Raw genomic sequence first — 26,554 nt, 5'->3', positions numbered from 1 at the left:
TTTTTTTTACAATTCTCAAAAGAGGTGTTGTCCAAGTTTCATATGCAACGCACCTATCCTACCATTTTTGGTTGCATTTTTTAACGAATCAATAGCTCATTGTTTTACTTGATTCGGTTCTTTCACTTAGCACCTTTTCCATCTCATGCCTGGTCACAATGATGTAAATTATCGAATAGATTTACGAAAAGGGGTTAAATAATACTTTGACTAATGATTGTATTAATTCGTAAACATAAACAGTTCTATAGTGTTTTCAGTTATAATCATAAAAGTTGGAGCCAGATCATTTTAAGTACTAGCATATGGGTAAAAAGAAGTCTAGAGCATGTTTATAAGTAATTCACCCTTCTGTATTCTTTCTATGCATCCAAACCCTAAACCTAAATTATCCCAAAGTCATGGTACTTATTCAACGGCTAGCCGGTATCTTGATTTGCAGTGAAAAATAAGAAAGCTCTGCATATAGAAATAACATTTATTTTAACTTTATAACACAAATACAATTTTCATAATGAGAAAAATGTGAATACATACTTTGTATAATTTGTGGTATTTTTTTTGTGCATGATTTCCGGTGATGCGTTGAAATTGCTTCAAACTGACCTACTTGAGAAGAAAAGATTTGATGGCACTGTACATTTTTTATTCCGCGGTCATATTCACGTGTCATGTACTTATTTTCTACAGATGCAAATTTTTTATTATGGCTATATTCTTTTCATACATAACGTTTTGAAGGAAACAGGTGTGGTTGCCATGGAAAATCATCCGTGCTCAATAGCCTACGTTGATCCCCTTCTTCGCTGCCACCGGCAACTTTTCTCCGCGAAGAAACGGATTCCCATCCTGAAGGAATAAATAATTCACAATTAATTATTTATGTCGCAATTATGCCTAAGTAACATTCACTTGGTGTCCAAGTATTTTCCATCAACTTTCGTCGCATTTGGCACAACTTATCGGAGAGCCACCAACCCAAGTGTCTTAAATCTTAAACATGATGGAGTAATCTCAGTAGAGTAAAACAGGGAATAAATCTCAATCACAGCGAGTAATTGTACTAAAGTTTCTTGAATTCGTCATCACTCGACGTCACTCGGGCCTCCCTTATCAACTGCCACGCCCCTTGCCAACGCTACTTTGCATTCTATATACACATCCATCTCACCACATCATCCCTCAAGGGTGTTACGCAAAGCCACGCACGAGTGGAGGGAAAGGATATCTACATAATACCCCGCGAGCCGCCGGAAGGGCGTGTGGCGGGAGGTGCTAGGTGACCTTTAGGTCTTGTGTCAGGATGAAGCCACGCTGTTCTTGTACCCTAACCGACGACTAATTAAGTGCTGAGGAAGCTTCTCGCTCAAGCTATTCGAACCCTGAGCGATGTACGTAGAGTGCAGCCATTTGTGATTTGCATTCATAGAAATGAGTGCCTGTATATTTTCAGTCCAAGCTAATTTTTATATTATGAGGATAAAAAAGAAACTTAACATTTCCACAGTAAAGATTTAATATTTCGCGACCATGGTTTCGATGCGCCGCAATCATCACCTATTTGTCTCGAATTTGTGCACGGAGGTGATTAGTCAAATGGGCTGCTCAGGAGATGTTAACTGGTGAGTGTTTCTTCTGTTTTAGCCATATTTTAGGATGGTATGTCAACTGTTTTGGGTGAGTCATTCCTTTCGCGTCACCATGAGCATTAACGGCTGCCGTCTAAGAGCCAATTGGATTCTCCCCGTCAGAATGAGGCTTTGGAAGAGTACTGATAAAGACTGGGATGACCACTGAAAGTCAGAATTAAGGGAGAAACAGAATTCATAAAATTCTAGATTCCTCTAGTTATGTAGGTATAAGGAGACAATGAGATGTTGAAGACATTAGCTGAAGGGAGACTTCTCACTTGCAATGGAAATATGAGTATACGATTAGGTATTATAGATTGAATGGAGGAGGCTAGAAATAGGGGGCAACTGAAAAGTTAGGTACATCGCTAAATCCGAAGTGTAACAATGTTAAGTGCTACTTGAGAAGTGATTGTTATGCAGACCACAACGTTGTGTGTTCGATTTTCGGATCCACACACCAATGAACGATGGAGCAATTTCATTAATAGCTGGATTTTTCTTTTGAGAAGCCTGGATCAGCTACATCACCCTGCGTTCGAAACATCTGCACTCGTATATTACAATTTAAATCAATTTACCCACTGGTTTTTCTTTAGGAATTCATTAATGAAACTTAACTTAGGTTGTTGCAGCAGCCGTTAATTAATTGGCAAATTTCGATTTCCCTCCTATAGCCTTGTTTTGATAATCAATATTGTTTTCTGAGATGAAGCATACTGCGTAGCTCATTCGTAATATCCACGGCGATCGAACATCAAATTTTGGACGGAGGATCCTTTTAGTAAGACCGAAAACATGACTTACAAAAAATGGATAGATGGCTATTGACAATCAAGTATGATATTTGAGAAATACATTTATACACATATACATATATAAACCTACCTTTTTCACGTGGAATTTTTTCGCAACTAATGATTTGTGCTGCTCCACCTGTAAAGGGAAAGCGATTTAAATAGTTGTCTTTACTACAGTTAAAGCCCAAAGAATGATCAAATAGTGTTTCTATGGTCAACATTGATTCAATTATGCCTTTTGTTATATGCCTTTTTTGCTAAATGGTTCAATTCCACTGGAAGATACATGGATTGTATTGTTTGATAACTTTCCCCCCTCTCAGTTCTCTTAACAGCACAGGTCTCATACTATCTAACCAGGATCCGTTTAAATTACGCTAAAATCTTTATTAGTGAGAATTTTCCGCTTTAAAATGTACAAGGTTGCTTTGAATTTCATCTTAAATGGCTCCACCTGGAACAGAGGACGTTCTAAGAAGTTACTACTAAAACTCGATCATCTGCAAATCTAATTTACAATATGGAACACCCCCGAATTTTATTCCTCTCTCCAATTCTTCCCATGACTCTTTAGCCTTTTCCTCGACATCTACACTGAAAATCACGGATGATAATTGACATCCCTGTCGTACCCCTAACGCTGCCCATTCCGCCAATCCACCCGCCACTTGTATCTGGGCAGTCTTTCTATAAAATGTACAAATTTCGAACAATCCTCCCATTCTTCCAAACTTTTCCTGTTTCCTGCGATGCATTTATTAATCATTTCACTCCCTCAAACGCCTTCTCAAAAACTGCGTAACAGACAAATACATCCCTATTGCTCTATTATAGCTCATCTCATTATTTTTATGGCGTCACGTGTCCCTATCCCTTCATAAAACTCTACATAATATCTCATGAGCCGCCGAGAGGGTGTGTAACGCCGAGGGGGTGTTTCGCCACATACAAAACATCAAAAAACACGCAAAATCAGCTGTATCTTTTTTTCCCCTCTCTGAAATCAAACTGGTCATTCCCCAAGTGATCACTTCCCTTCCTATCCATGGATGATCTTGAGAACTACTTGAGCTGGGTGCGAAATCAAACTTATTTTTCTATTATCCTCACATATGGTTGACTGTCTTAATGTTTTACATGTCTCTAATTTCATTTTTTGATTTATTAATTTTTAATTTATTCATTTCTTAATCAGAACTAATATAAATTACCATTTTCTTGTTATTTTTTAAAGTTACTGTTTCTTTAGTGTCATTAATGGTTTTGGATATGCCTTTTTCTTCATATTTTTCCTGCATTGCACACACCTGCCTACCCTCACTGATAATTTTATCAACAGCTTGCTGATACTCTTGCTTACCATTCCGATTAATGCGTATGGACATCGCACCTCCAGCCGCCTTCCCAGTGTCACCCTATTAAAATTTACATGGAAATTCATCGGTGCTAAATTAAGGTATACCATATCAACTCCCAACCATTATATATTCTAATTGATATATTTCTGTATTCCCGGAAATTTTAATACACATTTTTGCTTATTGTGTGTTTAAACCAATCAAAATTAAGACACCGGATCAAAATATTCAAATCACTTTTGAGATACTTCTTATCGAGGAAGACGTCAAGGAAGTCTTGTTTCTGCTATGGCACAAAATAATAATGTTGTCCAAGATACTGCGGGATAATCCTCAACAGTAACTTTTAATGGAGTCATCCGCTAATATGCATTACAATGCAAAATATTTCAGAGTGTAAATATCATTCGCCTTGACCGGGATTCGAACCCGGATCCCTCGATGCCGGGCAGAGTGCTTCAGCCAGTTAAGCTATCGAGGCGACCTCTTACGTCCTCTTACACTCGGCCAGACATCGAGGGATCTGGGTTCGAATCCCGGTCAAGGCGAATGATATTTACACTCTGCAATTGTTGCATTGTAATAATGTTGTGTGAAAACTAATAACCACAGCAATTACCACATTTTGCAGAACAGCGCATGAATTTAATACAATATTGATAGAGCAGCGGTAAAGAGTGCATAAGTAAATTTATTTTCACAATAGTATAAAAAGAATGGTTTTGCGTGTTTCATTCTGGAACCAAATCTTTGTATTCTTATTTATTGGAATTCTTTTGTTCTTCCTACTTATTTGATTGGACATCTTTTCATGTAGCAATAACTCCGTTTTAATTAATTAAAAATATTTCTAATTCCTGGGACCTGAATAAGAACCATCACAGAAATACTACATCTCATATATTCCTAATGAGAAATTAATCAAAAATAAATTTAGTTTTCAGAGATTTCCTTTTTTTGCAATTCCTTCAAACCTTGGAAACTATATAAAGCTGTGTAAAGGATTTAAATGCTGCTCAGGTTATACTTAAAAAGTACCAAATTGTGAAATATCAAATGGCATTGCAATATTAAACATTTAAAATTGCATTTATGCATGAAATTGTAGTTTAAAACAAGGTTCGAAAATGTATATCTTCATTCAGTTTTTTTATGCATCTCAAAACAAAAAAGCTTATCTAATACGCTATTACGTACTGTGAAATAAACTCAGTTACATTCCCGAAATGATTATTACTGATCAAAGGGCTCGATTCCTAATTGCATGCATATGATGCATAATATTATTTCCAGTACCTCCCATGGTAATATCATGGCAATACCTCAGCAGTTAAGACAAAATTAGTCCGTAGTCATTTGGGTAGGCTATGCTGCAACTCGTGGATTTCAACATACAATAGAATAGACGTGCTCAGGTAACCCTGGGCGTCAACATAGTGTTCGATTCCAAGAGAATGAATTTTCAGGAAATAGCATGACACGAAAAGTCAAGATTGGGTTTGAGGAAAGTGCTGAAAAATATTGAAAATCATCATTTGGCGGCCCTCTCTTGTCCTCTCCGCCTTATTTACGATTTAAGAATGGCATAGCCTTCATCAGCAGACGCTCATTAATCTCTCGACTAATGTAAGAAACCCAATGGTAGGAGGGGGAATCAAGCGAGCCAGGGTGATAAGACGGGATTAAGAAAGGAAGCACTGGATTCTGTCTTCTTTGAATGCCAGTGAAATGACCCCTCAACTCGGTAACCAAAACGTTTGCCCGTCGACCTCCCGGCTCCTCTCCAGAAGTCGTCCGAAGGAAGACCACCCTCCGAAGGAAGAGGTTGTTAGGATGGATCTCGCCTCCCCGGCTCACAGATACTGTCCGGTCCCTTTCCAGTTGCCAACCCCACCCACTTCGAATGACCTTCCGCAGTCGACACCACGTTCTCCTCACCATATCGCCGCTCGCCATTCCTTCCTCAGATCCGCCTCCGGTTGCCCCGGCGGCGACCATACCGGCGGCTGCCGAAGCCGTCACGTCCCCGCCCCCGTCGTCCCTCGATCCAGGACACTTGAACATGTGCTCCGAGTCACACATGCAGTCCTGGTTGGCCTGGAAGTCCCGACTGAAGGATGCCGTGTTCTCGAACGTCTCGAGGCAGCCGTCCGACTCTGAAACGGTCAAGCGAAATACGTGTGCGGTATTCATGAGGATGGAGGCGACCGTTATCCGTGGCTGCCATTTGCGCCATCAGGGATGTGTGTGGGTAATTTTGTAAAGGTAGCATTTTCAGGATATGAAGGAGGAGGAAGCATGGGGGATGAGGGAAACATGGCGTTAGCCTACTTTATTAGTTTAATGCTCCGATGGGTCATTCATTTGAAAGTACTACAACTTGAAGTGCTCTCCATATGGCACCCCAAGTAAGGATCGGGATATCTCTGAAAAGTCGTGCCACAGCCGGAACTCGAACCCGGGACTTCGTGGAGGGAAGCTAATACTCTAGCAACCGCAACAGAGTCGGTGATTACACGCACCCTTGCCGGCTGGGTGGCCGAGGGGTGACGCTCTTGCATGTCAATCCAGAGGTCGCGGGTTCGAGTCCCACCTGGGTGGATTTTCTATCTTTAGGGTATCGAAGTTAGGCACTGTTTTCATAGTAATGTACAAGGGTTGTGTGGTGGATGGTACTATATTGAGTCTCACCCCAATCAAGTAGTTAAATAAATAAATATTCTTCAATGTACATTGGGCAGTTCTCGACCAAAATAGGGGGTGACGCCAAACACAGTGTACAGAAACGACCAAAGAATCTCGCTTTGCTCTAAAAAGCCTAAAAAAATGTGAAAAAATTTGTACAAGATATTTTTCATTCCTTTTCATCGTCCAATGCCAACTCATGCAGTTAACGTCGAAAACCTTTTCCAATGTCGATGTAAATCTTATTTATTTTTCTTACCAAATACAGAAGGAAGCACAGTGCTAATGAAAAAATTTGACTGTGGGATTTTGAGAGAAATACATTTTTGAGGTCCCCAGCATACGTTTTGACCATTTGTTGTATGATACCAGCCCGCTTGCCTTTGGGTATTTTATGCGTTGCACATAGATGGCGATAAATCCAAAAGAGATGCTGTGAGCAAATTGAATTGGCCTTACGGAAGTGAGTTCGCATGTCCCCAAGCACCGCCGTCTAAATAATCGGAGATTCAATCTCACCATGAACTTTCGGATACGCGTTACGTCACTCAGCACAGCCAATGCGTGGGGCATACTAATCTAGGCGTGGGATGAGAATGTCGCCCTCATTCCCAATTCCACGGATTTACTTAGCGGAATAAAGGCTGTATGGATGCGGGAGGTATTCCTCCTCATTTCCTTCGTAGAAATTGTCTCTGGCTTAACTTTGTGGAAGTTCATGTTTATTAACTGAAGTATGCAATGTATATTTCCACTGTCCTTTATTTTGGTAATACTAAATAGTAGTATTGGCATAGTAGTACCAAAATAAAGAACAGTGGGAAAATACAGGGTTCGTCCGGAAAATAAGTGTACTGACTACTGATTTTTTCCCGCCGCTCCAGGCGCGCCCAGCACCGCTCTGACGGGCTGCGATTGGAGGGGGGTATGTTGGCAAGCGACGCTGAAAAAGGCAGTCGCCTCTGAGCTGTGGTGTAGTGAGGAGCTCTGTTAACGCGAACCTCCACGCTCGACCCACGTCACGGAACGCGATGCCGAAGCAGCGTTATTCCATCAAATTTGCGGTAAAGCTTGGGAAATCGTCTACCGAAACTGTCGGTATGATTAACCAGGCTTACGGGGAGTCAGCCATGTCCACAAACATGATCTTTCGGTGGCACAAGATGTTCGTGGAGGGCAGAGAAGAGGTCGACGACGAGTCTTCGAGAGGTTCCCGATGATGCCTTCGCGGGAGCGTTCCAGGAATGGGAACGCCGCTGGAACAAGTGTATCGACTCACAAGGGTCCTATTTTGAGGAATATTAGCTTAAGATATGTAAAAGTGTAATAAATTTTTTTTCCTGAGCTCAGTACACTTATTTTCCGGACGAACCCTGTACATTGTGTTCTTCATTTAACTGAACTGGTTGATCTTCATCTGGAGTGATCTTTCTTCTTTTCTGTGAATCAGTCTCTTCAAATGCCTCGCTAGGTATAAAAGACCTAATGGGAGACAAATTAGCCCAATTCATTTTCGGTTGACCACCCAAAAGGGGACGATGCTGCTGGGCGATTTAGGGGGACGACTTGCATCTTACTTATTCACCCGTTTTCGGGCGAGTGTGGATTCCCACGTTCATCAGTACAAAAATATCAGTGTATTTTTTAATTCAAATTTCTTCTCACATCATTTCTCATTCCTGCTTGCATGCAAAAATCCTCCATTTAAGCTTAATAGGATTTTTTAGTGCGTCATGTACTGTAGTGGAGTACTTTTTCGTGGGGAGAAGGAATTTCTATCGTATAAATAAAGTGGCATCGGATAGATAGGGAAACGAGGATGGAGCCTTTGATGTGTGACGGGCGGCAGCTGTTAAAGTAAAGGGAGTTTTGATAGTTTGTGTGTTAAATGTGGACGAAGTTATTGAATTTGTAATTTGGGATGTCAAAAACGTAGAATGTGATGGTGGAGTAAGAAATAGAAGGTATAAAAGAGACCGAGATGAAGGAGTTAAAATAAAAAATGAAGGGAGCTAGCGTATCGTGTTCATGGGATCAAGGGATGAAGATGTCATATACATTTTAGGTTAAGAAGGGATTTTAGAGGGTACATTGGGGAAGGAAGTAGGTTCAAGTTGGCCAATATACAAAATTACATTAGTCGTGAGAGTTGCGTTTATGTGGAAAAGGAGATCGAACTAAGTAAGGAACCTAATATAGATGTACAGAGAAAGGTAATGAGAATAAGGTTCAGCAGAAAACCTGGAACTTAGAACGAGAGATCAAAGTTGAAAAGAGTGCAATTGGATAGTGCCGAGGAGTACGGAGGAGTGGGGTGCCGACCATCCTTTCAGTTTCTTATATTTCCAATGGTCCTTTTTGCATGGCCGGGTGGGCAGCGATACCCCGACTCAATGACTAATGGAATTCCTTCTAAACGTCTGTCTACACGTCTGGGACCACGCAATGTTCTTTCGAATACAAGGTATGATCAAAGAAAGACCGGACTGATTTTATTCTGCGCAAACCGTTCAGCGGATCGCAATGAGACACGGTGCGCCATCTAGCGACGCATCTGACGACTAAAACGATAGGTGTGACATTGTTTACGTCGAGTCGCTACGCAGCAGCAGCGGTACGTGTCTTAACCTGTTCGTCACCGCGTGCAACGGCAGAACTGAAGGAGCTAGAGGAACAGCGTGTTTGCGTGAGAGTTTGTTTAAAACTTGGCAAAAGTGCTACGGACACATTTGGAATGATTCAGCAAGCCTTTATTAATGAAGCTATGAGTCGAAGCCATTGTTTTGAAAGGTACCGTCGTTTTAAATCGGGTAGGACCTTGACAGGTGAAGATTCGCGAACGGGGCGGCCTTCTACTTCGCCAGATCCCTACCACGTCAAATTATTGAACGATTTGGTGTGGGTAAATCGCCGTTTAATCGTTAGGGAGATTGCCGAGAAAGTAAACATTAGTTCTGGATCCTGTCAGACAATTTTGACAGACATTTTGGGCATGATGCGTGTCGCATCAAAATTCGTCACGCGGGTGCTGACTGATGAACAGAGACAAAAACGTGTGGACATTTGTCAGGGACTCCTAAATCGAGCCAATGCCGACCGAGAGTTTCTTAAAACCATCGTAATCGGTGATGAAACTTGGGTTTACGGTAATGATGTTGAGACAAAGGTCCTCATTCTCCACGACCAAAGAAAGCTCGCATGTCCCGGTCCAATGTGAAGGTCATGCTGGTGTGTTTCTTCGATTGGCAAGGGCTGATTCATTACGAATACGTCCCTCAAGGTCAAACCGTCAACAAAGATTTCTACTTAAAAGTTATAAAGAGGCTGAGGGTCGCAGTGAGCCGAAAGAGGCTGGACATGTGGAGAAACAATGCATGGCGTTTCCACCACGATAACGCGCCGGATCACACGGCGCTGATAGTGACAGAGTTTTTCGCCAGAACCGTAACTTCTGTGATCCTGCAGCCATCCTACTCTCCAGACGTGGCTCCATCAGACTTTTTTTTATTACAAAGTTAAAATCAACCTTGAAAGGGCGCCGATTCGACTCTATTGCGGACATTAATACTAATTGTACGGCGGACCTGAAGAGGACCCCTGAGGCGTCTTACCAGGCAGGGTTTGAGAGCTGGAAGAAACGTTGACAAAGGTGTGTCGTCAGCCAAGGCATGTACTTTGAGGGCGACAAGTTCGATTAAGCTATATCCTTCGAAATAAACAAGTTATAAAATCAGTCCTGCCTTTTTTTGATCACACCTTGTACGTAGGGAGAAAGTCCACCCCGGAATTAAGGTGGGTCATCTAGTGGGTCCCTAAACAATCGCATTTGTTACAGGTTAAAAACGATCCATCTGAACTCACCCGTGTATCCAATTGGGCATGGATTTGGTGGATTGCAGTACGCGGGCAGGACAGCGTCGCTCTTCGAATCCGGCCGACCCCCACCCACTCCCGCAGGCTTGAGACGCATCTTTCCGGGAATTGGTCCGCCACTTGCTATAACGATTGAAAAAACAATGCTGGTTCAATTAAATGTTTTTACATTCATATGAAAAAAATTTGCAAAGAAACACTTCCCAATCTTCAGCGAAAATTAGCAGCATCGACCCAAGGGCCTGAGATAACCGGAGAAAACCGGGAATTACGGGAAATTCCGGTAATTCCCGGAAAAAATCAAGCATCTTTCATTTCTTTAAGATATCAAAAGGCTCGGAGGAGTAAGATAAACGCGCGGTGGTTGAGAATATACGACTAACAACATATCCAGTGGAAAATAAGTAATGAGCTCTCAATGCTGTGGATTAATGATCAAATCACAACTGTTTAATATTAGCTTACCTAATAATTAGCATAGTACAATGCTTGGTCAGCGAGAGATTTAAGATTTATATGCAGTGGATGCTTCTGGACAATTTACTGTCCATACTAAAAAGAAAGACTTGTACTTTTTCACAGATTTTAATATATAGTACAACGCGTTTCACCGACCAGCTGCACCATCAGGTACAAATTTGCTAAACAGACACTGCCAGAATATATACCCTCAGGACAGAGTGGGGGCGGGTAGGGTTGGAAGGGCCTGAGAGGGGTGTGGGCTCTCAGGAGCATTGAGGGGTTTTTTTGACCATCTTCAGTCTAGTTTCTAGGAGAGGAGTGGGGAGGGGTATGGGAACAATTTCTCATTACAAAGGGTCGTGTTGGGGTTTGCCAAGTGCCTTCTTAGCTCTAATTGCTCGAGAGCGTCCATTTTTAATCCTTTTGGAAGTATGTTCAACATCTCAGGGAAAAAATCGCTGCTGTGGTCGAATTCCAGTAAATGCTTGGCAAAGAAATTTACTGTCCATTTTTTCCATGGATAGTCGTATTCAGCATGCCGCGACATCATTGCATTAGACCCTATTGAAACGATTGTCTTTTAGACATCCGATTTCACGCAGCAAGCCAACATAAAATAGAAGACCATTAATGATCGTTTGTTGCATCATTAAAATGATTTTGCTGACTAGTGCGAATGAACTGATGTTTGGAATAAGCCGTCGTGGAGTTTTTTACTTCCCAATTCTTCCTTGTAAAACAAAGCACGACGTGTGAGGTGGGTCTAGCTTTTTGATTTGAAAAAAAGCTGAAATAAATGTATTACACGAAGAATTATAAAAACGCGGGACTGAAAACCGGAATAAGCAATGGTCGGCTGAGAGCCCGGAGACGGTAGGGCGAGGATGGACGTCACCGGGGGTAACAGAACACCCCGGATCGCCTGCAGACGTGGGAGCAGAGTCCAAGGAGTACGATCTGCTGTTTATTCTGATTCATTTCCATCAATTTTCCATAAATGCAAGGGAAACTGAAAGGTACAGCAAATGGGATATTCAGGTCTGGAAGGGCGAGGGTAGTGTAAGGGGAAAGGGAAAAATTATAAGAGGGGACGGGGCCCGAGGAGACCATGGAGTATTACGAGCGCGATTCGAAAAGTAAGGTCTCCTATTATTCATGAAAATTCAAGTTTATTCTCAACTTTGCGTTTATGGTTGGAAAGATAAAGCATTTAGCTATTTTTCTACATAGTCGCTTTGGCGATCTATCACTTTTTTCATCCTTGTAAGCAGCTTTTTAATACCGGCGTCGTACCTTTCTCCCGCCGCGTCACGAAGCCAACTGACGACTGCTTCTTGCACTTCCTCGTCTGACTTGAATTTTTGTCCTCCAAGGTGTTTTTTGAGAGCGGGAAACAAGCGGTAGTCAGTCGCTGGGGGCAACGAACGGTCTGTAAGGAGGGTGGTTGATGATATCCAAGCCGAATACATTGAGTAGGGTGGTCGTTTCATGTGGCGCATGTGGACGTGTATTGTCATGATGCAAACACACTCTTTTGGTGAGACACCTTGTTGTAACCGAGGACCTCCGATACAATATTCTGCACGGAGAAGTAGCCACTGTCTTCATTAAGGGCTTCCTTTGACTCATGAAGGGTTTTTCTCCGGTTATTGAGCATCATCTCGTCAATTGGAGCCACCGTTGATTCCAGTAAACTCGGCCGCTCCGACCGCTGCTCATCGTGGACGTTTTCCCGGCCATCAAAAACCTCCCTGCTCTACTTCCGCACGTTTTTGATGTCCATACACTTCTCACCGTACACTTCCACTAATCGTCGATGCATTTATATGGGAGAAGCAGTCGTCGGTTCGCTTCGCAACGCGGCGGGAGAAAGGTGCAACGCCAGTATTAAAAAGCTGGTTACTAACAAAGTGCAAAAAGTGATTGATTGTCAAGGCGAATATGTAGAAAAATAGCTAAATACTTAATCTCTCCAACGATGTACACAAAGTTTAGAATAAATTTGAATAGTCATGAACAGAAAATAGGAGACCTTACTTTCCGAATCGTCCTCGTACATACACATGTTAAGTAGACCAAGTACAGTCTCTGGACGAAAGGAAGGCCCGAATGTATCGTAACAACTTGTCGCCTTAAAGGGAGTTCCTTGCCTGCTCCGTGTGGGTACTGCCTCCCACCCCACAGGGAGCTGTGCTGAAGGTACTCTCGGTCCCGGGTCATCGGATGCCCTCCGCGGGGTCCAACCTGGCCCAGAGGTCCACCTCCACCCGCGGACAGGAACCGCCTCGCCTCCGCTTCCTCCGCCGCGGCTTCCGCCTCCTCCGCTGCCTCTTCCTCAGCCGCCGCCTCCGCTGCCTCCTCGGCCTCCGCCTCCGCCTCCAGTTGCTTCACCTTGAGGGACCCCAACGCCAGCGCGGAAGGGCTGTAGCTGTGGACAAATCGTCGCAGAAACGAATCACAGGCTTAGGACATGGTAACTACGCGCATTAGGCGGAATTATTGCAATGAAGTGAGTATGGCCAGGGGGAGGTCCGCATTGTACGTCAACAATTCAGTGGAGCCAGTTACGGGAGACCCTTCGGGATAACAGGAAGGATGCCAGACGAACAGCAAGACTTGTGAGAATGCCTGAGCACACGATTTCAATTTCGGGAGTGATGAAGGAGTTATTGAGATTCAATTACCTCATATCCCAATTTGAATACAGAATTAGTAAGGAATTGATATATATATATATATATATATATATATATATATATATATATATATATATATATATATATATGTATGTATGTATATGAAGATAGCACAAGTGGAAAAAGACAAAAACATGGAAACATACAAAAAAAGAAAAGAAACTCACTAGGTTTCGAATTTCCGGTGGTCTCAGCCACTTCAGGTGACGAGACCAGAGCCATGTCTGAACAAATACAGTGTTCAATAGCTAACTTTTTTTTTAACTCACCATGAGTGGTTTCCAAAATTTTTCGCCTAAAACAACTAATCCCATTATTTTGGCAATTTCTCTGTCGGCGAAACACTCTTTAGAAATCAGCATTTATTTATAAAGGACTCGGATGCAACTGTTTCATCAGGAATTCTCTCATTGTCAAAAACGTTTCCGGAGGTGTGCTCTGTTGGACGTGAAAACCTTCAATGCAACAATTTCAGTGTAAAAATCATCCACCTTGACCGGGAATCGAACCCGGATTCCAAAGTGTCCGGTCGAGGGCATTAGCCAGTTAAGCTATCGAGGCGTCCTCTTAAACTCCGAACTTTTGGGGGGCTTCTAAAGGAACATGATGTTGTGACGGAATACCGTGCATACAATGTCACAGGCCATCGTATTCGTGCGTGACGCGCCACAGTCCACGAGGTTAAAGCCAACTTTTAAACACTTGGGCTGTCCTCACACCTTTCACACACTCCAAAGAAATTTATTTGGAATTGTGAAAACCTTAGCAAGATGACCAAGGACATTCTTGGCAATTCGAACCACGTTCCTCTTGCTCGTGAAAGTGAACACACACCAGACTAATTTTGACCCGAATATGATTCCTACCGTGGTAGGATTATAGGTGGTTATTCTGATCCCTTGTCGCTCATGAAAAAAATTACATCTTCAATCTATCTTTTCTAAACCTAATCTCTCTAATTTTGCTGGCATGATCTCTCCTACGATGGGGACATTGACTGCTAAAGGGACGCCCTTCCAACTTATGCAATAACTTCAATCTGTAATTTAACCTTCGCTCCAATGAGTGATTTCCAGCCTAGCTGCTCTAGTATTTTGAATACGCGACTAAGTTTATCATAACAACGTCTAACAAATCTAGCTCCTCTACGCTGCTTGATATTCAATTCGGCAATTAATCCAACTTCGTGTGGATCCCATATACTTGCAGCATTTTCTAAATGAGGCCTAACCAGAGAAAGATAACTTTTCTCTTTGGCTTTTTTATCAAATTTACCCTGGACTTTTCTAATAAATCCTAATCTTTTGTTAGCTTGTCCAAATATTCCCGCATGTGTTTCACCCAGGAGAGCGCGTTAGTTAGGGTAACGCCCAGGTATTTTGTTTAAGTTTAAGGATGCGTTTGCTACGAGATTAGTGAGAAAGATGTTATAAAAGAGGGCTCTCCATGTGGCGAAGGGATTAAGCATGCGAAACTTCGTGGTTCATTATAGGTTAATGCAGAGTTTCAGGAAAGGACATGGGATTCTATGTGATACGTGGGCAGATGAGTGACGTATATGAAAAGGACTTTGCTGATTGGGCGTCAAAATTACCACTCATATTCGGTATTGATTGGAGTGCCCCTATTTGATCCATTCTTAAGAAATCACTAGATTTCAGCCATAGTGTGTGTGTGATGGGACAATAAGAAGGAATTAAGAGAGCAGGGTAGCTGTGATGTTTTGCTGCATGCAAGTTGGAGAAAAAGAGGTTCCTTAGATAATAGGAAACCCTTTGAAAAAACGTCGTTTTAAAAATGTTGGTCTTAACCATTATGATTACGGATATACAAGTTTATGCATGAATTGGTGATTACTATGTGCATATTGAATGGAAGTACGTCCATTAAACCCTGAAAATGCAGCTGTCCCATTACCCGTCCAGACAAACTACACCTATAATCACAGGCGTAGTACCTATGAATAGAGGCGTCATTTTCATGCCTTACCACGCGGCCAGAACATTTTTGTTCATTTCTTGTATTCCATAGATAGAAGGGTGGCTGAATTTTCCGTTAGGACAATATCCTATGCTGTTTCAGGTGAAAAATATATCCCTAGTTATCTTTACTTTCTTTCTTTAAATGCTGAGCTGTGTTCGCCCACAAAAGAAACATATTTTGTCTATTGTGCTCATAGCTGATAATCCACAGTGAATATCATAAATACTTTCGCTCCCTCTTTCTCAAAATAATGAGGTGATTATAATCTGGGAAACTCATTAATTGTTGGATGGGAAACTCATTTATTGATAGGCGTAGTTATTATATCGAACCATGCTGGTTAGATGGACAGAGATATAGGTCGCTATTGGATTGAATGCCGAATTGGATCGCGTAAAGCGTAGAGGAGCTAGATTTGTAAAACTTTGTCACGATAAACTTAGTGGCGCATCCAAAATATGAGAGCAGCTAGGCTGTGAATCACTCACGGATCGAAGGTTAAATTACAGATTATAGTTCTTGAATAAGATTCGATCGCAAGCTACTATCTAGAGACTTATTAAAAAATCTCGAAATGGTGCAATAAATGGTGATTAATGCTTAATTTAGACAAATGCGCCGTTTTGAAAGTCTGGAACAAAGGAATTGGCGAACGTGACATAAATTATGAAATAGAGGTTTCAGTACTGACTACGGCCAATCAAGTTAAATATTTGGGGGTTGTTCTAACCCCACGCTTTCAGTGGAGAGCACCTATCAGGACAATATGCGGATCAGCTTCAAAGAAACTCGGCTTCATTGAACAGGTGGTGGGGAAATGTAATGAAAAATTTAAAAAAGAGGTTTTATTTCGCTCCAGTAAGACCTCATTTGGAATATGCCGCAAGTATTTGGGATCCTTGGGAGAAAATTTGGCAAAAAGAGTTCAATAAAGTCCAGAGAAAATCCGCCAGATTCGTTAAAAATTGTTATGATAAGAACACAAGTGTGACAGGTCTCTTAAGGGATTTAGGCAGGGAGTCACTTGAAGCACGAAGAGAACAAGCAAGGCTTAGACTTAGAAAAGATCAGAGCAAACGAGTTTAACGATGACACTAAAGGAATTATAATGGCCCCCACACTACTTAGGTAGATCCGACCACAAAGATAAAATAAGGGAGATACATTCCAGTACGGATAGATACAAATACTCATTCCTTCCCCAAACAATCAGAAATCATAATAGTAAGAAACCAAAGTCACTTTCGAAATATTAAAAACATTGAATTTACAAGTCGGAACAAAATTAAACATTGCAAAGATGTCAGGTATATTTGTAGGTACATGTGTATGTTAGTTGGTAGTTTGAGTGTTTGCATGTGTGTGGGGTGTAGGTGTTCTTGCATGAGTGCATGCCATGTTTTTTGTGGATGGTATAAATTAGTGGCTTTTACATGCGGTTTTTTTCTCTTTCTTAATTACGGATGGTGTCCTCACCCCCCGCCACACGCCCTTGCGGCGACTTGCGGGGTATTAAGTAGATGTATAATAAATTGGAAGGACGTCTCTTTAGCAGTGATGTTGAAAATGTATTATCACTCCCATTGTACTACGGTAGGAGAGATCATGTTAGGGAAATTAGAGCGATTAAGTGTAGAACAGATAGATTTAAGATGTCATTTTTTCCACGAACGATAAGGGATCATAATAACATTGTTCGACCGCGGTAGGGTCAAAATTAGCCTGGTGTGTGTTTGCCCCCTGCCACACACCTTGGTGGTGGCTTGCAGGGTATATATAAATATACTAAATAAACAAATAATATAAAATGTTCCCTGGAATTTCGTTTCATACATCCACTTATTATACTCGTAGTTGCGTACCCATCCATTAATATTCGTTCGCGCGAAAAGGCGCACTTAAAAGATCCGATAATATATTGTGAAAAGTACCTCATGACATCTGAATATCCTACTACTAATTGCGCGATCGAAATTGGGATGGTAAACGGAGATGGGAGCGTAGATCTTACTTCACCGGCTAGTAGCACGAAAGCATAAGTATTTATGAGCCACACTCGGAGAGATACATGATACTTTTAACTTGTGGCCAAATGAAAATATAACCGTGGGCCCCGAGTTTAAGGTCAGTTGGTAGAATGATGACACGGGGGAAGTTCACTGACCCCCTTAGCTGCTGCCGTTGCTGTGATGGGATGTCCAAGTAAGCGTCCGCGGCCGCCTCAGCCAAGTCCTGCCCCATCCTCTCGACCACTTGCCTCAGGAGGTCATCACCGAAAAGAGACTCGCCACTGGTGCCATCCAGCTGCAGGGAGGGTTGAGAACAATATTAGTTATACATGACAAAACTCCTCTACTGGGTTCACACGGACTAATATTAACATTGACTTATTTTAATCGAAAGAACCACCTGGTCAATTACGCTATATCATTTTGGCCGCAGGAGACTTATGCTTATACTTAATTACATGGTGCGTTCCGTAAATAATGCAATTGAATTTCTCGCCCCGCTCCGCTTTCGGTTGGCACACCGAATAGTCTCCCAAACCCAAAAAGTAAAGAATGGTAGTGAGCAGAATAAATAAATAAAACTAGTTTCTCTTTGCGGAGAATTTCCTGCATTTGTACACAAAGCTCTTCTCTTTCCTCTTCTGCTTCCGTGAATGTTGACATATACACTTACAGGTATACACCTGTATAGTATCTCTGTACCAGTAGGCTCTCCTTGTCTCTTTAATATCGGGATATATCCGTTACACTTCCAAACCTTGTTTTTTCTTCGTTTCAATTCTTTCCAACATGACGCCAATCCCTGAAGTGATGTTAACTTCTTCCTAGTGCATCAGTCTCTGTTTTCATCAGATGTATTCACCTAGGACAAGCTATTTAATTTGACTAGTAGCACGTTTAAATTCCACCCTTTTCCATATCTATCTTCAAGTTTTCCAGCTTCCCACACAGTTCTAAAATGCTATTTTACATATAGCATGGTGTTCACATCAAATTTGCACTTTTCGCGAACTTCTATGCATAATTACGCATCAAAAAGGGTTTCTTATTTTCCGTCAGAAATCGATCATATAAAAGGTGAGTCGCGGATGAAGCTGGAGTATTATTAGCACTGTATTTTAAAATGCGAGTTCTGCCAGAGAGGAATTGGGGAGTTATAATTTTTCTTCCCTCATTCGATAATGATTAAGGTGCGGAGGTCGAAGGAATACAAAATTAGAACACAAACTCATTGCATAATTGATATTTTAGCTAAATAGAAGCTAATGGCGGGCATAGGTAACAAAACAAACACCCAACACACTCCCAAGTATGCTCTTTTTACCGAATAATGATACATACTTGCATCCCGGTGAGATCTGAGAATGCGGCGTGCTTTCTTTGTCACTATTGCTTCCAAAAATACATACATTGTGCCTTGTACCGCCTCCCGGACTGTGACCTTGAGATTCAGTCGTCCTTGAAAGCCTCTTGAAGCATCTGGAATGGTTCGGTTACATTCTTGCAAGCAAAACTTGATAGCGTATCGCTCTTCAAGCGAACGCTCCATCGCGCCGTGTTACAAAGTCGAAAAACACACTTCACGCGGAGACAAGTCTTTCTCGCGCTTGGACTGCTGAGAATAAACTGGCAACCGGCTGTGTTGGAAGGGAAGACCCTCCACCACATTTCCCGACCGGTTGTATTGCGTTGCCACGGTTAGGCTCAATAAAATCATAAACATTACTTTCATAATGAACTATGTGTCCATCACTGCAAACTTGAAAAACCAGAAAATTCAACCCCAGGCCTTAAATTGATTGATTATAGCTCAGGTTGAATTAGCTGACAGCTAGGCGAAGGTTCTCCCAGCTGTTAGCAGCCAAACCATATCTTTGGCAGCAGAAATCCATTGTGTTACCCTTGCGTAATAGCTCATTCTGCCGCCAAGGTTCACTCACCTTCGCCTGCGGGAGGAATCCCCTCACGGGCACGGAAGCGAACGTGACGAGCGCCAGGGCGGCCGTCGCCACGCGGAGGGCCAGCATCTTGTCGCGTGGGGCCTGGGCAGAGACCTGCGCGGAAGGGACAACGGGCAATTAACAAAAAATTAGTGAAATTAGGGGCGTATTTCATGCCAGGAGAAAGCCAATGGTTTCTCAGATAGGCGCTCAACTTAAAAAAGTAATAGCAAATCTGGAACACTGTTCTAGAACAGCAGACTGCAGGGATCTGTGACTCGTTCGTGGCGCCTCGCGCACGACTACGAATGCCTGTGACATTATATGTACGGTATTTCGTCACAACATCTTGTTCCTTTAAAAGCCCCAAAATTTCAGAGTTTAAGAGGACGCCTCGGTAGCTTAAGTGGCTAAAGCACTCGACCGGATATTGAGGGATCTGTGTTCGGGTCCCAGTCAAGGCGAATGATTTTTACACTCTGAAATTGTTGCATTGAAATGCACATTAGCGGATGACTCCGTTAAAAGTTACTGTTGCGGCATCTCCCGCAGTTTCTATGGAATTTGTCAAAGTGAAAACACCATAAGTGTTTAAAATTGGCTTTAACCTCGTGGACTGTGGCGCCTCGCGCACGACTACGAATGCCTGTGACATTGTATGTACGGTATTTCGTCACAACATCTTGTTCCTTTAAAAGCCCCAAAATTTCAGAGTTTAAGAGGACGCCTCGGTAGCTTAAGTGGCTAAAGCACTCGACCGGATATTGAGGGATCTGGGTTCGAATCCCAGTCAAGGCGAATGATTTTTACACTCTGAAATTGTTGCATTGAAATGCACATTAGCGGATGACTCCGTTAAAAGTTACTGTTGCGGCATCTCCCGCAGTTTCTATGGAAGATGAAAAGGGTCAATGCTATAACTTTAAATGGGATGGGAATGGCTATGCATCAATGCTTTACAGATGACCACGCCGATAGGCCATATTCGATAATCTCTCGGACTTTCAAGTGGTGCTTCCATTCTTGCTTGGATGACACATGGCGAACCGTTAAAGATCAGTAATCAGACCGTAGGCGGAAACTTGAAACTGTTGTTCCTTTGATCTCTATCCTCATGAGTGGGTTAATATTGATGCTGGCCTCTTCCCTTTCACCTCACGCTACTAATCCTTAAATGACTCCTGCCTTAGCTTTCAGCAATAAATATTGTGAATTTTTTTCATCTAAATGAAACAGTTTCTGGCGTCACTTGGTGGAAATTCTTCATATTGAAATTAAATTTAAAATACTTCGCCTTTCCACATAAAAAACTTTTATTACGACCTAGGTTTCGTTATGGTATAACATCATCAGGTAAAAATACAAGTCAAAAACAGTATATATAGCTCTGGACGGAGAGGAAGAGGAGGGAGGGAGGAAAGCAAGGATTGGTTGAGGTCGGAAGAGGAGGATTGGTAATATTGATAAATTAGCAGACTGGGAGAAGGAATGTCCAGAGCTATATATACTGTGTTTGACTTGTATTTTTACCTGATGATGTTATACCATAACGAAACCTAAGTCGTAATAAGAGTGTTTTATGTGGAAAGGCGAAGAATTTTAAATTTAATTTCAATTTTTTCATCTACTTTTTACATTAAATTTCTCGTACTTTGCAAGTGCTTGTTAAAAATTCACCCATATGAACTTTTTAAGAAATGTTGAGCATAAAAATACATTTATATGGATGCATGAAACTTATAAATCTGAGTCAATTGTCCGTCCAGCATGGGCAGAATGCTACCTGGTAATTGTTTACTCCCACTATAATAGATGTAGCCGTGTTTTTGGAAATATTAGGGAAGATGTAGTTTAGCTGGTGACCTAAAGGCCTCTGTTCCACATCCTTGCGACGGCTTGCAGGGTAGAGATGCACGATGTCTGTTCAAAATGTATCACGACTTTTGCGTTTTTTTCAAAAATTATTTATGTACTCATGAATATCTATTTTGTTCCCTTCAAAGTAATCCCCATTAGATATTATACACTTATGCCAACGTTTTTTCCTATCCTAGAAGCACTTCAAAAAATCATTTATTTTGATCTTGTTCAGCTCCTCCTTCAATGCAGTCTTTATCTCGTCAATCGCAGCGTAGCGTCGTCCTTTCATGGGCCTCTCCAGTTTCGGGAACAAGAAAAGGTCACCGGGGGCCAGATCTGGGGAATACGGTGTCTGCGGCATAACTGGTGAGCTGTAATTGGCCAAACATTTGCGCACAAGCAACGATGTCTGAGCAGGGGCGTTGTCATGGTGCAAAAGCCAATTTTTTGTTCTTTCACAAATCCGGGCGTTTGTGGCGAGTTGCTTCGCATCAATTGCGCATAACTTGCAGGTAATATTCCCCATTTACCGTTCTACCCTGTGGCAAGCACTCATGATGCCAGACCACGCTCCTGCAATCGAAGAAAACCCCAAGAAAAACTTTCACACTCGACCGAACTTGGCGCGCTTTTTTCGGTCTTGGCTCGTGCTGCAGCTTTCATTGGGATGATTCGGAGTTAGGGAGTTTCCACGTCATAACCATGAATCCATGATTCGTCACCAGTTATGACCCTCTGCAGCAAATCTGGGTCGTCGCGGACAGAGTCCAACACCTCATTAGCAATGTTTTCATAGCGTTGCTGTTTTTGGTCGAAATTGAGCAATTTTGGTACGAATTTCGCGGCAACCCGTGTCATGCCCCAAATCATTAGTAAAAATCGAATGGCACGAGCCAGTCCAGTTTTTAGGTCCTCAGTAACTTCTGTAACGGTGATTCGACGATTGGCCAATATTATTTTCTTCACTTCATCAATGTTTTCGTCTGTTGTTGGTCGTCCGTGACGGTCTTCGTCGTTCACATCTTCTTGGCCCTCTGAGACCATTTTGTACCACCAATAAACGTTGCTCCGGTCCAAGGTAGCTTCTCCATATGCCATAGTAAACATTTGGAATGCATCCGCGCACTTAATTTCGTTTTTCACACAAAATGTGAAATAGATTCTTCGATCCATTTTTTGGAATAGGCAAAAATAGAGGACAAGCCAAAACACGTCCAAGCAAACCAGCTCTAAAAAATTAACTGAACAGTCAAAATGGCCGAACTTTTCGGCATAAGGGACATAAGTACCAACATAACGCCACAAAAAATCTAAAATCAAATATGTGTAAACCGCGAAAATGCAAAATTCGCGATATTTTTTTAACAGACCTCGTATAAATATATATATATATATATATATATATATATATATATATATATATATATATATATATATATATATATATATATACATATATATATACATATATATATACATATATAACTTTTTATGACTTTTAGCAATTATATATATATATATATATATATATATATATATATATATGTAGCAAAATAAACAATTCCAAAAATCCAAGCTCTAGATGGAGGTAAATAAAAATTTATTTACTTATATATTGTATTCCGGCGCGGAAACGTGGTCATTGAAGCAGGAGGATAGACGTAGATTGGATGCTTCTGAAATGTGGGTGTGGAGAAGAATGGAGAAGGTGAAATGGACCGAGAAGAAAACAAACGAGGAAGTACTTAGTATGGTGGGCTAAGAGAGGGGTTTGTTGGGTGAAATCCTATGGATGCAGGAAAAGTGGATGACGGGGGTATTGACCGGCAGCGGGATGTTGAAGACTGTGATAGAGGGGAGAATGTTGGGCAAACGAGGAAAGGGAAGGAACAGGATAGGGATGTTGGAAGGGATGAAGGGAGGAAGAAGGTACTCAGAGATGAAGAGGGACCTGATGTAGAGTAGGATGTTGTGTTTTGCTAGGAGTCACAAAATATTTATTTTGGAGCTGTCTATCCAAAAACCTACCTTAACCGGTAGATTACCTTATAATTATAATATATTGTATTCCATTAATTGTACATCTACGTTTAATAATTAATTGTACGAAGGATCTAATCTTTAGAAAACACAACAGGCACGAAAACATTTCGGCGTATGCACAATTAATTGAATTCTGAGCTTTACATACGTAAAACCTGGGACTTCTATACGATTGATTATTAAGATATGGGTCCATTACGTGTATCCTTACGGCACATGATTTTTATATTTTATTCCACGCAATCAATTTTCAAACACGAACAACTGGAAATATCTACTGATCATGAAAATCAGAAATATTCTACGACAAAACCATCTCTGGGCATAGTGGTATTTATTTTCTAGTCTTTCTCGGCGTCAACAATCTTATAGGAATCACCTCTCTCTTTCTTTAAGCAGTTCAGTCTAAATTATTAGTTTATATGCATGCCTGCCTATAACTGCGAGAGAAGGATTTGTATTAACAATGCCTAAAATATATAGTCTCATTTTAAGATCCATAATGAAGCTTTCGTTAAAAATGGCAGTACTTGTTTAGTTTTCTTTGCATATTGAAAGTCTTGATGACCCCCATGCGTAAATGAAAAAATTTCAGAGTGTAAAAATTATTCCCCTTGACCGGGATTCGAACCCGGATCTCTATATGTCCGGTCGAGTGCTTTAGGCCAGTTAAGCTATCGAGGTGACCTTTTTAACTTCGAAATTTTGATCCGGATTCTATTTCTGGCCCAGGTGAATGATTTTTACACTCTGAAATTGTTGCATTGAAATGCATATAAGCGGATAACTCCGTTAAAAGTTACTGTTGTGGCATCTCCCGCAGTTTCTTCCAACCCCTAAAAGTAATTAATGAGATCACATCCTAATATCTTCATCTCCTTATCATCGAAGAAATTTTAGACGAATCACTGGTATTTTCTTTCGACCTTTGGAATTGCGCCCAGATAATTCCACAAATCCTAAAGAGGTTCCACCTCTTTAGCCCTTGATATTTTTTCATGCCACTGGTACAATACGACCGAGCCTCTTCATTAAAGTGGACCCACCCGTTCAATACGCGTTCAATACCCATTGAATACGCATTCGGTGCGAGAGTATAGATGGGAGAGTGGCTCCTAAGTGCTTGACGTGCCCCAATCGAGAAATTCACCCTCTGAGATAAAAATACGTTATACTTCATCTTTGACAACTAAGCTAGGCTCCGCCGACCCTGACAAACTGCCATAGCATCAATTTTTTTTCAAGATAGGAGTTCCATAGGGATTTTCTCGAAATAATCATGGAAAATTTCTCGGGCAAATACACACACATAGTCAGAATTTTTAATGTCATCTAACTGCTCATGTTACAGAAGTGAAGTTCGCTTTCAAATTACCCCCACGAATGCTTCGCTTATCCTGTTATTGAACAATAAATTATGAACCTTTGCTCATAGTAATTTATAGCCATGAATACGTCTTTGCATACAGAAAAAGGTTTGAACCCTGAATCAGCATTAGTTGGATATCGAATAATCTTTTCGTAATCCCTGATTCAGGATCTTTTTGATCATTCTCACGTGGTTTGCTTGCTTTTGGATATCAAGGGACTACAACACAAGGGACTGCAGGCACGATTTAGGCTAAAAAAATGTCACCGAGTTCTCGCTTTCAAAACAACGCAGTAGCCAATATGGCCATACTTTTAGAAACAGTTCGCGTTCACAGTAGCTAGAGCAGATATTATGTCACAGGACGTGATGTTATCGACTTAATGCGTATTATTATAGAGTCAAAGTTTTTATATTTCGTTAATTGAATGGTGAAAATATCAAAAATATTTATTTAACCACATACTATTAGGACGAAGATTACCAACAGATTCCAAAAATCCCCCACTGCTCAAAAATTAATATTATCCTAAGATGACAGGGTGATGGTGATGATGATTTGTCACAAAGGAAAAAGGCACGGCTCAATACTTCCCAAGGACACCTTGATTAATCGATCGTGCGAGTTTTAGCAAAACCTTAAATGGGAAGCAGTCATTCTCATACGACCATATTGCACCATTACCACACCCCGATTTCAATCACAAACCACCAACAAACAGGGAGTTTTCGAAGATTTACCATTTATATGTAGGTACGCAACATTTGGTAACATATCAGGACCCAATTGTCGACCTTAATTATCACATTAGAGGTGTTAGATTTCCTTTGGATGGTTCAAAAAAAGGCTACCTTCCGAAATCGTGAAAAACACGGCGATATTCTGTGGGCTCGAGCCCGTTTCGGGCCACCTGTATCCTTCGAGGGGAAGGGTACTGGCGAACGTCAATATCAGGGAACGAATTAATAAATGACAGCGGTGCCTTTGCTAGGGCTGAGTCAACGCACCCTGCCTCGTTGAAGTAAGCGAAGACAGTTTGACCGGTGCTGGCGAAGATTTTAAATACTCCGGGGAACTTACCTTTATTATTGTTGCTGGCGAGAGTGCGAGAGGCCGCTGGCGAATGCCACAGAGATTCCACAAGATGGAGGCTTCCGGTTGAAGTGATCGATCGGGAGAAGTTCCCCGGCCGCGCCGCTTGGCGCCACCGCGGCAACAAGTGAAGGTGGGAGTTAGGGGAGTAGGGATCGCCTGGATGCTGAGGGGAGGGAGGTGGAGGAGATGGCACATTAGGAGGCAATTGTGCGCTACATTTAAAATTTGGATTGGGCAAGCACAACTGTTGGCGATTAAGGAAATCGGTGCCTTCAAAAGGGCAGTGCACCCAAGACAATTGTCCTTAGCGGTCACTCGTGAGTTTCGTTCACTTGTGCAATTTTGGTCTTAATTGGCAAAATAATCCTTGCCCCGCCTCTTAAAGTGTCTACAAGGCGCTTCTGTTAGTGCCGTGGCAAAGATGTTCTTGGATCTCCGTTAATACACGTGTTCGCAGTGCCCAAATCTCTCGCCATTCTTTTTCTCTCATCTGATTCATGCTCTGCACTTCTGGATACCTGTATATGTTACGAGGGCGGTTCGAATAGTAAGGTCTCCTATTTTTTCATGCAAAATGAAATTTATTCTCAACTTTGCGTGCATGGTTGGAAAGATTAAGCATTTAGCTATTTTTCTACATAGTTGCCTTGACGATCAATCACTTTTTGCAACCTTGTAACCAGCTTTTTAATACCGGCGTCGTACCTTTCTCCCGCCGCGTCACGAAGCCAACTGACGACTGCTTCTTG

General features: G+C 41.7%; 1 protein-coding gene across 1 annotated transcript; it reads right to left on the bottom strand.

Moving 5' to 3' along the window:
- Positions 1-460: 460 nt before the first annotated feature.
- 7B2 (Secretogranin_V domain-containing protein 7B2) lies at positions 461-25,892 on the bottom strand. The gene is made up of 8 exons (XM_071598848.1): positions 25,791-25,892; positions 19,438-19,551; positions 17,653-17,792; positions 12,960-13,237; positions 10,336-10,470; positions 5,728-5,945; positions 2,520-2,567; positions 461-849 (listed from the first exon to the last, which is right to left on the bottom strand). Exons 2-8 carry the CDS (start codon positions 19,522-19,524, stop codon positions 778-780), a joined length of 978 nt encoding a protein of 325 aa, XP_071454949.1. The 5' UTR covers positions 19,525-19,551; positions 25,791-25,892; the 3' UTR covers positions 461-777.
- Positions 25,893-26,554: the final 662 nt, after the last annotated feature.

Source organism: Hetaerina americana, unplaced genomic scaffold (assembly GCF_022747635.1).
Source record: "Hetaerina americana unplaced genomic scaffold, ioHetAmer1.1.p SCAF_10, whole genome shotgun sequence".
NCBI lineage: Eukaryota > Metazoa > Arthropoda > Insecta > Odonata > Calopterygidae > Hetaerina > Hetaerina americana.
This window is presented reverse-complemented; position numbering and strand designations above follow the sequence as displayed.

What these genes read in the sequence shown, in the direction of transcription:
- 7B2 (XM_071598848.1), bottom strand. Translation starts at nt 19,524, where the DNA reads ATGCTGGCCCTCCGCGTGGCGACGGCCGCCCTGGCGCTCGTCACGTTC. An exon ending in GCAGTACCCACACGGAGCAG is followed by an intron (nt 10,471 to 12,959) that starts GCAAGGAACTCC and finishes CAATCGTTATAG; the next exon opens with CAAGTGGCGGACCAATTCCC. An exon ending in ATGCCCAATTGGATACACGG is followed by an intron (nt 5,946 to 10,335) that starts GTGAGTTCAGAT and finishes TGACCGTTTCAG; the next exon opens with AGTCGGACGGCTGCCTCGAG.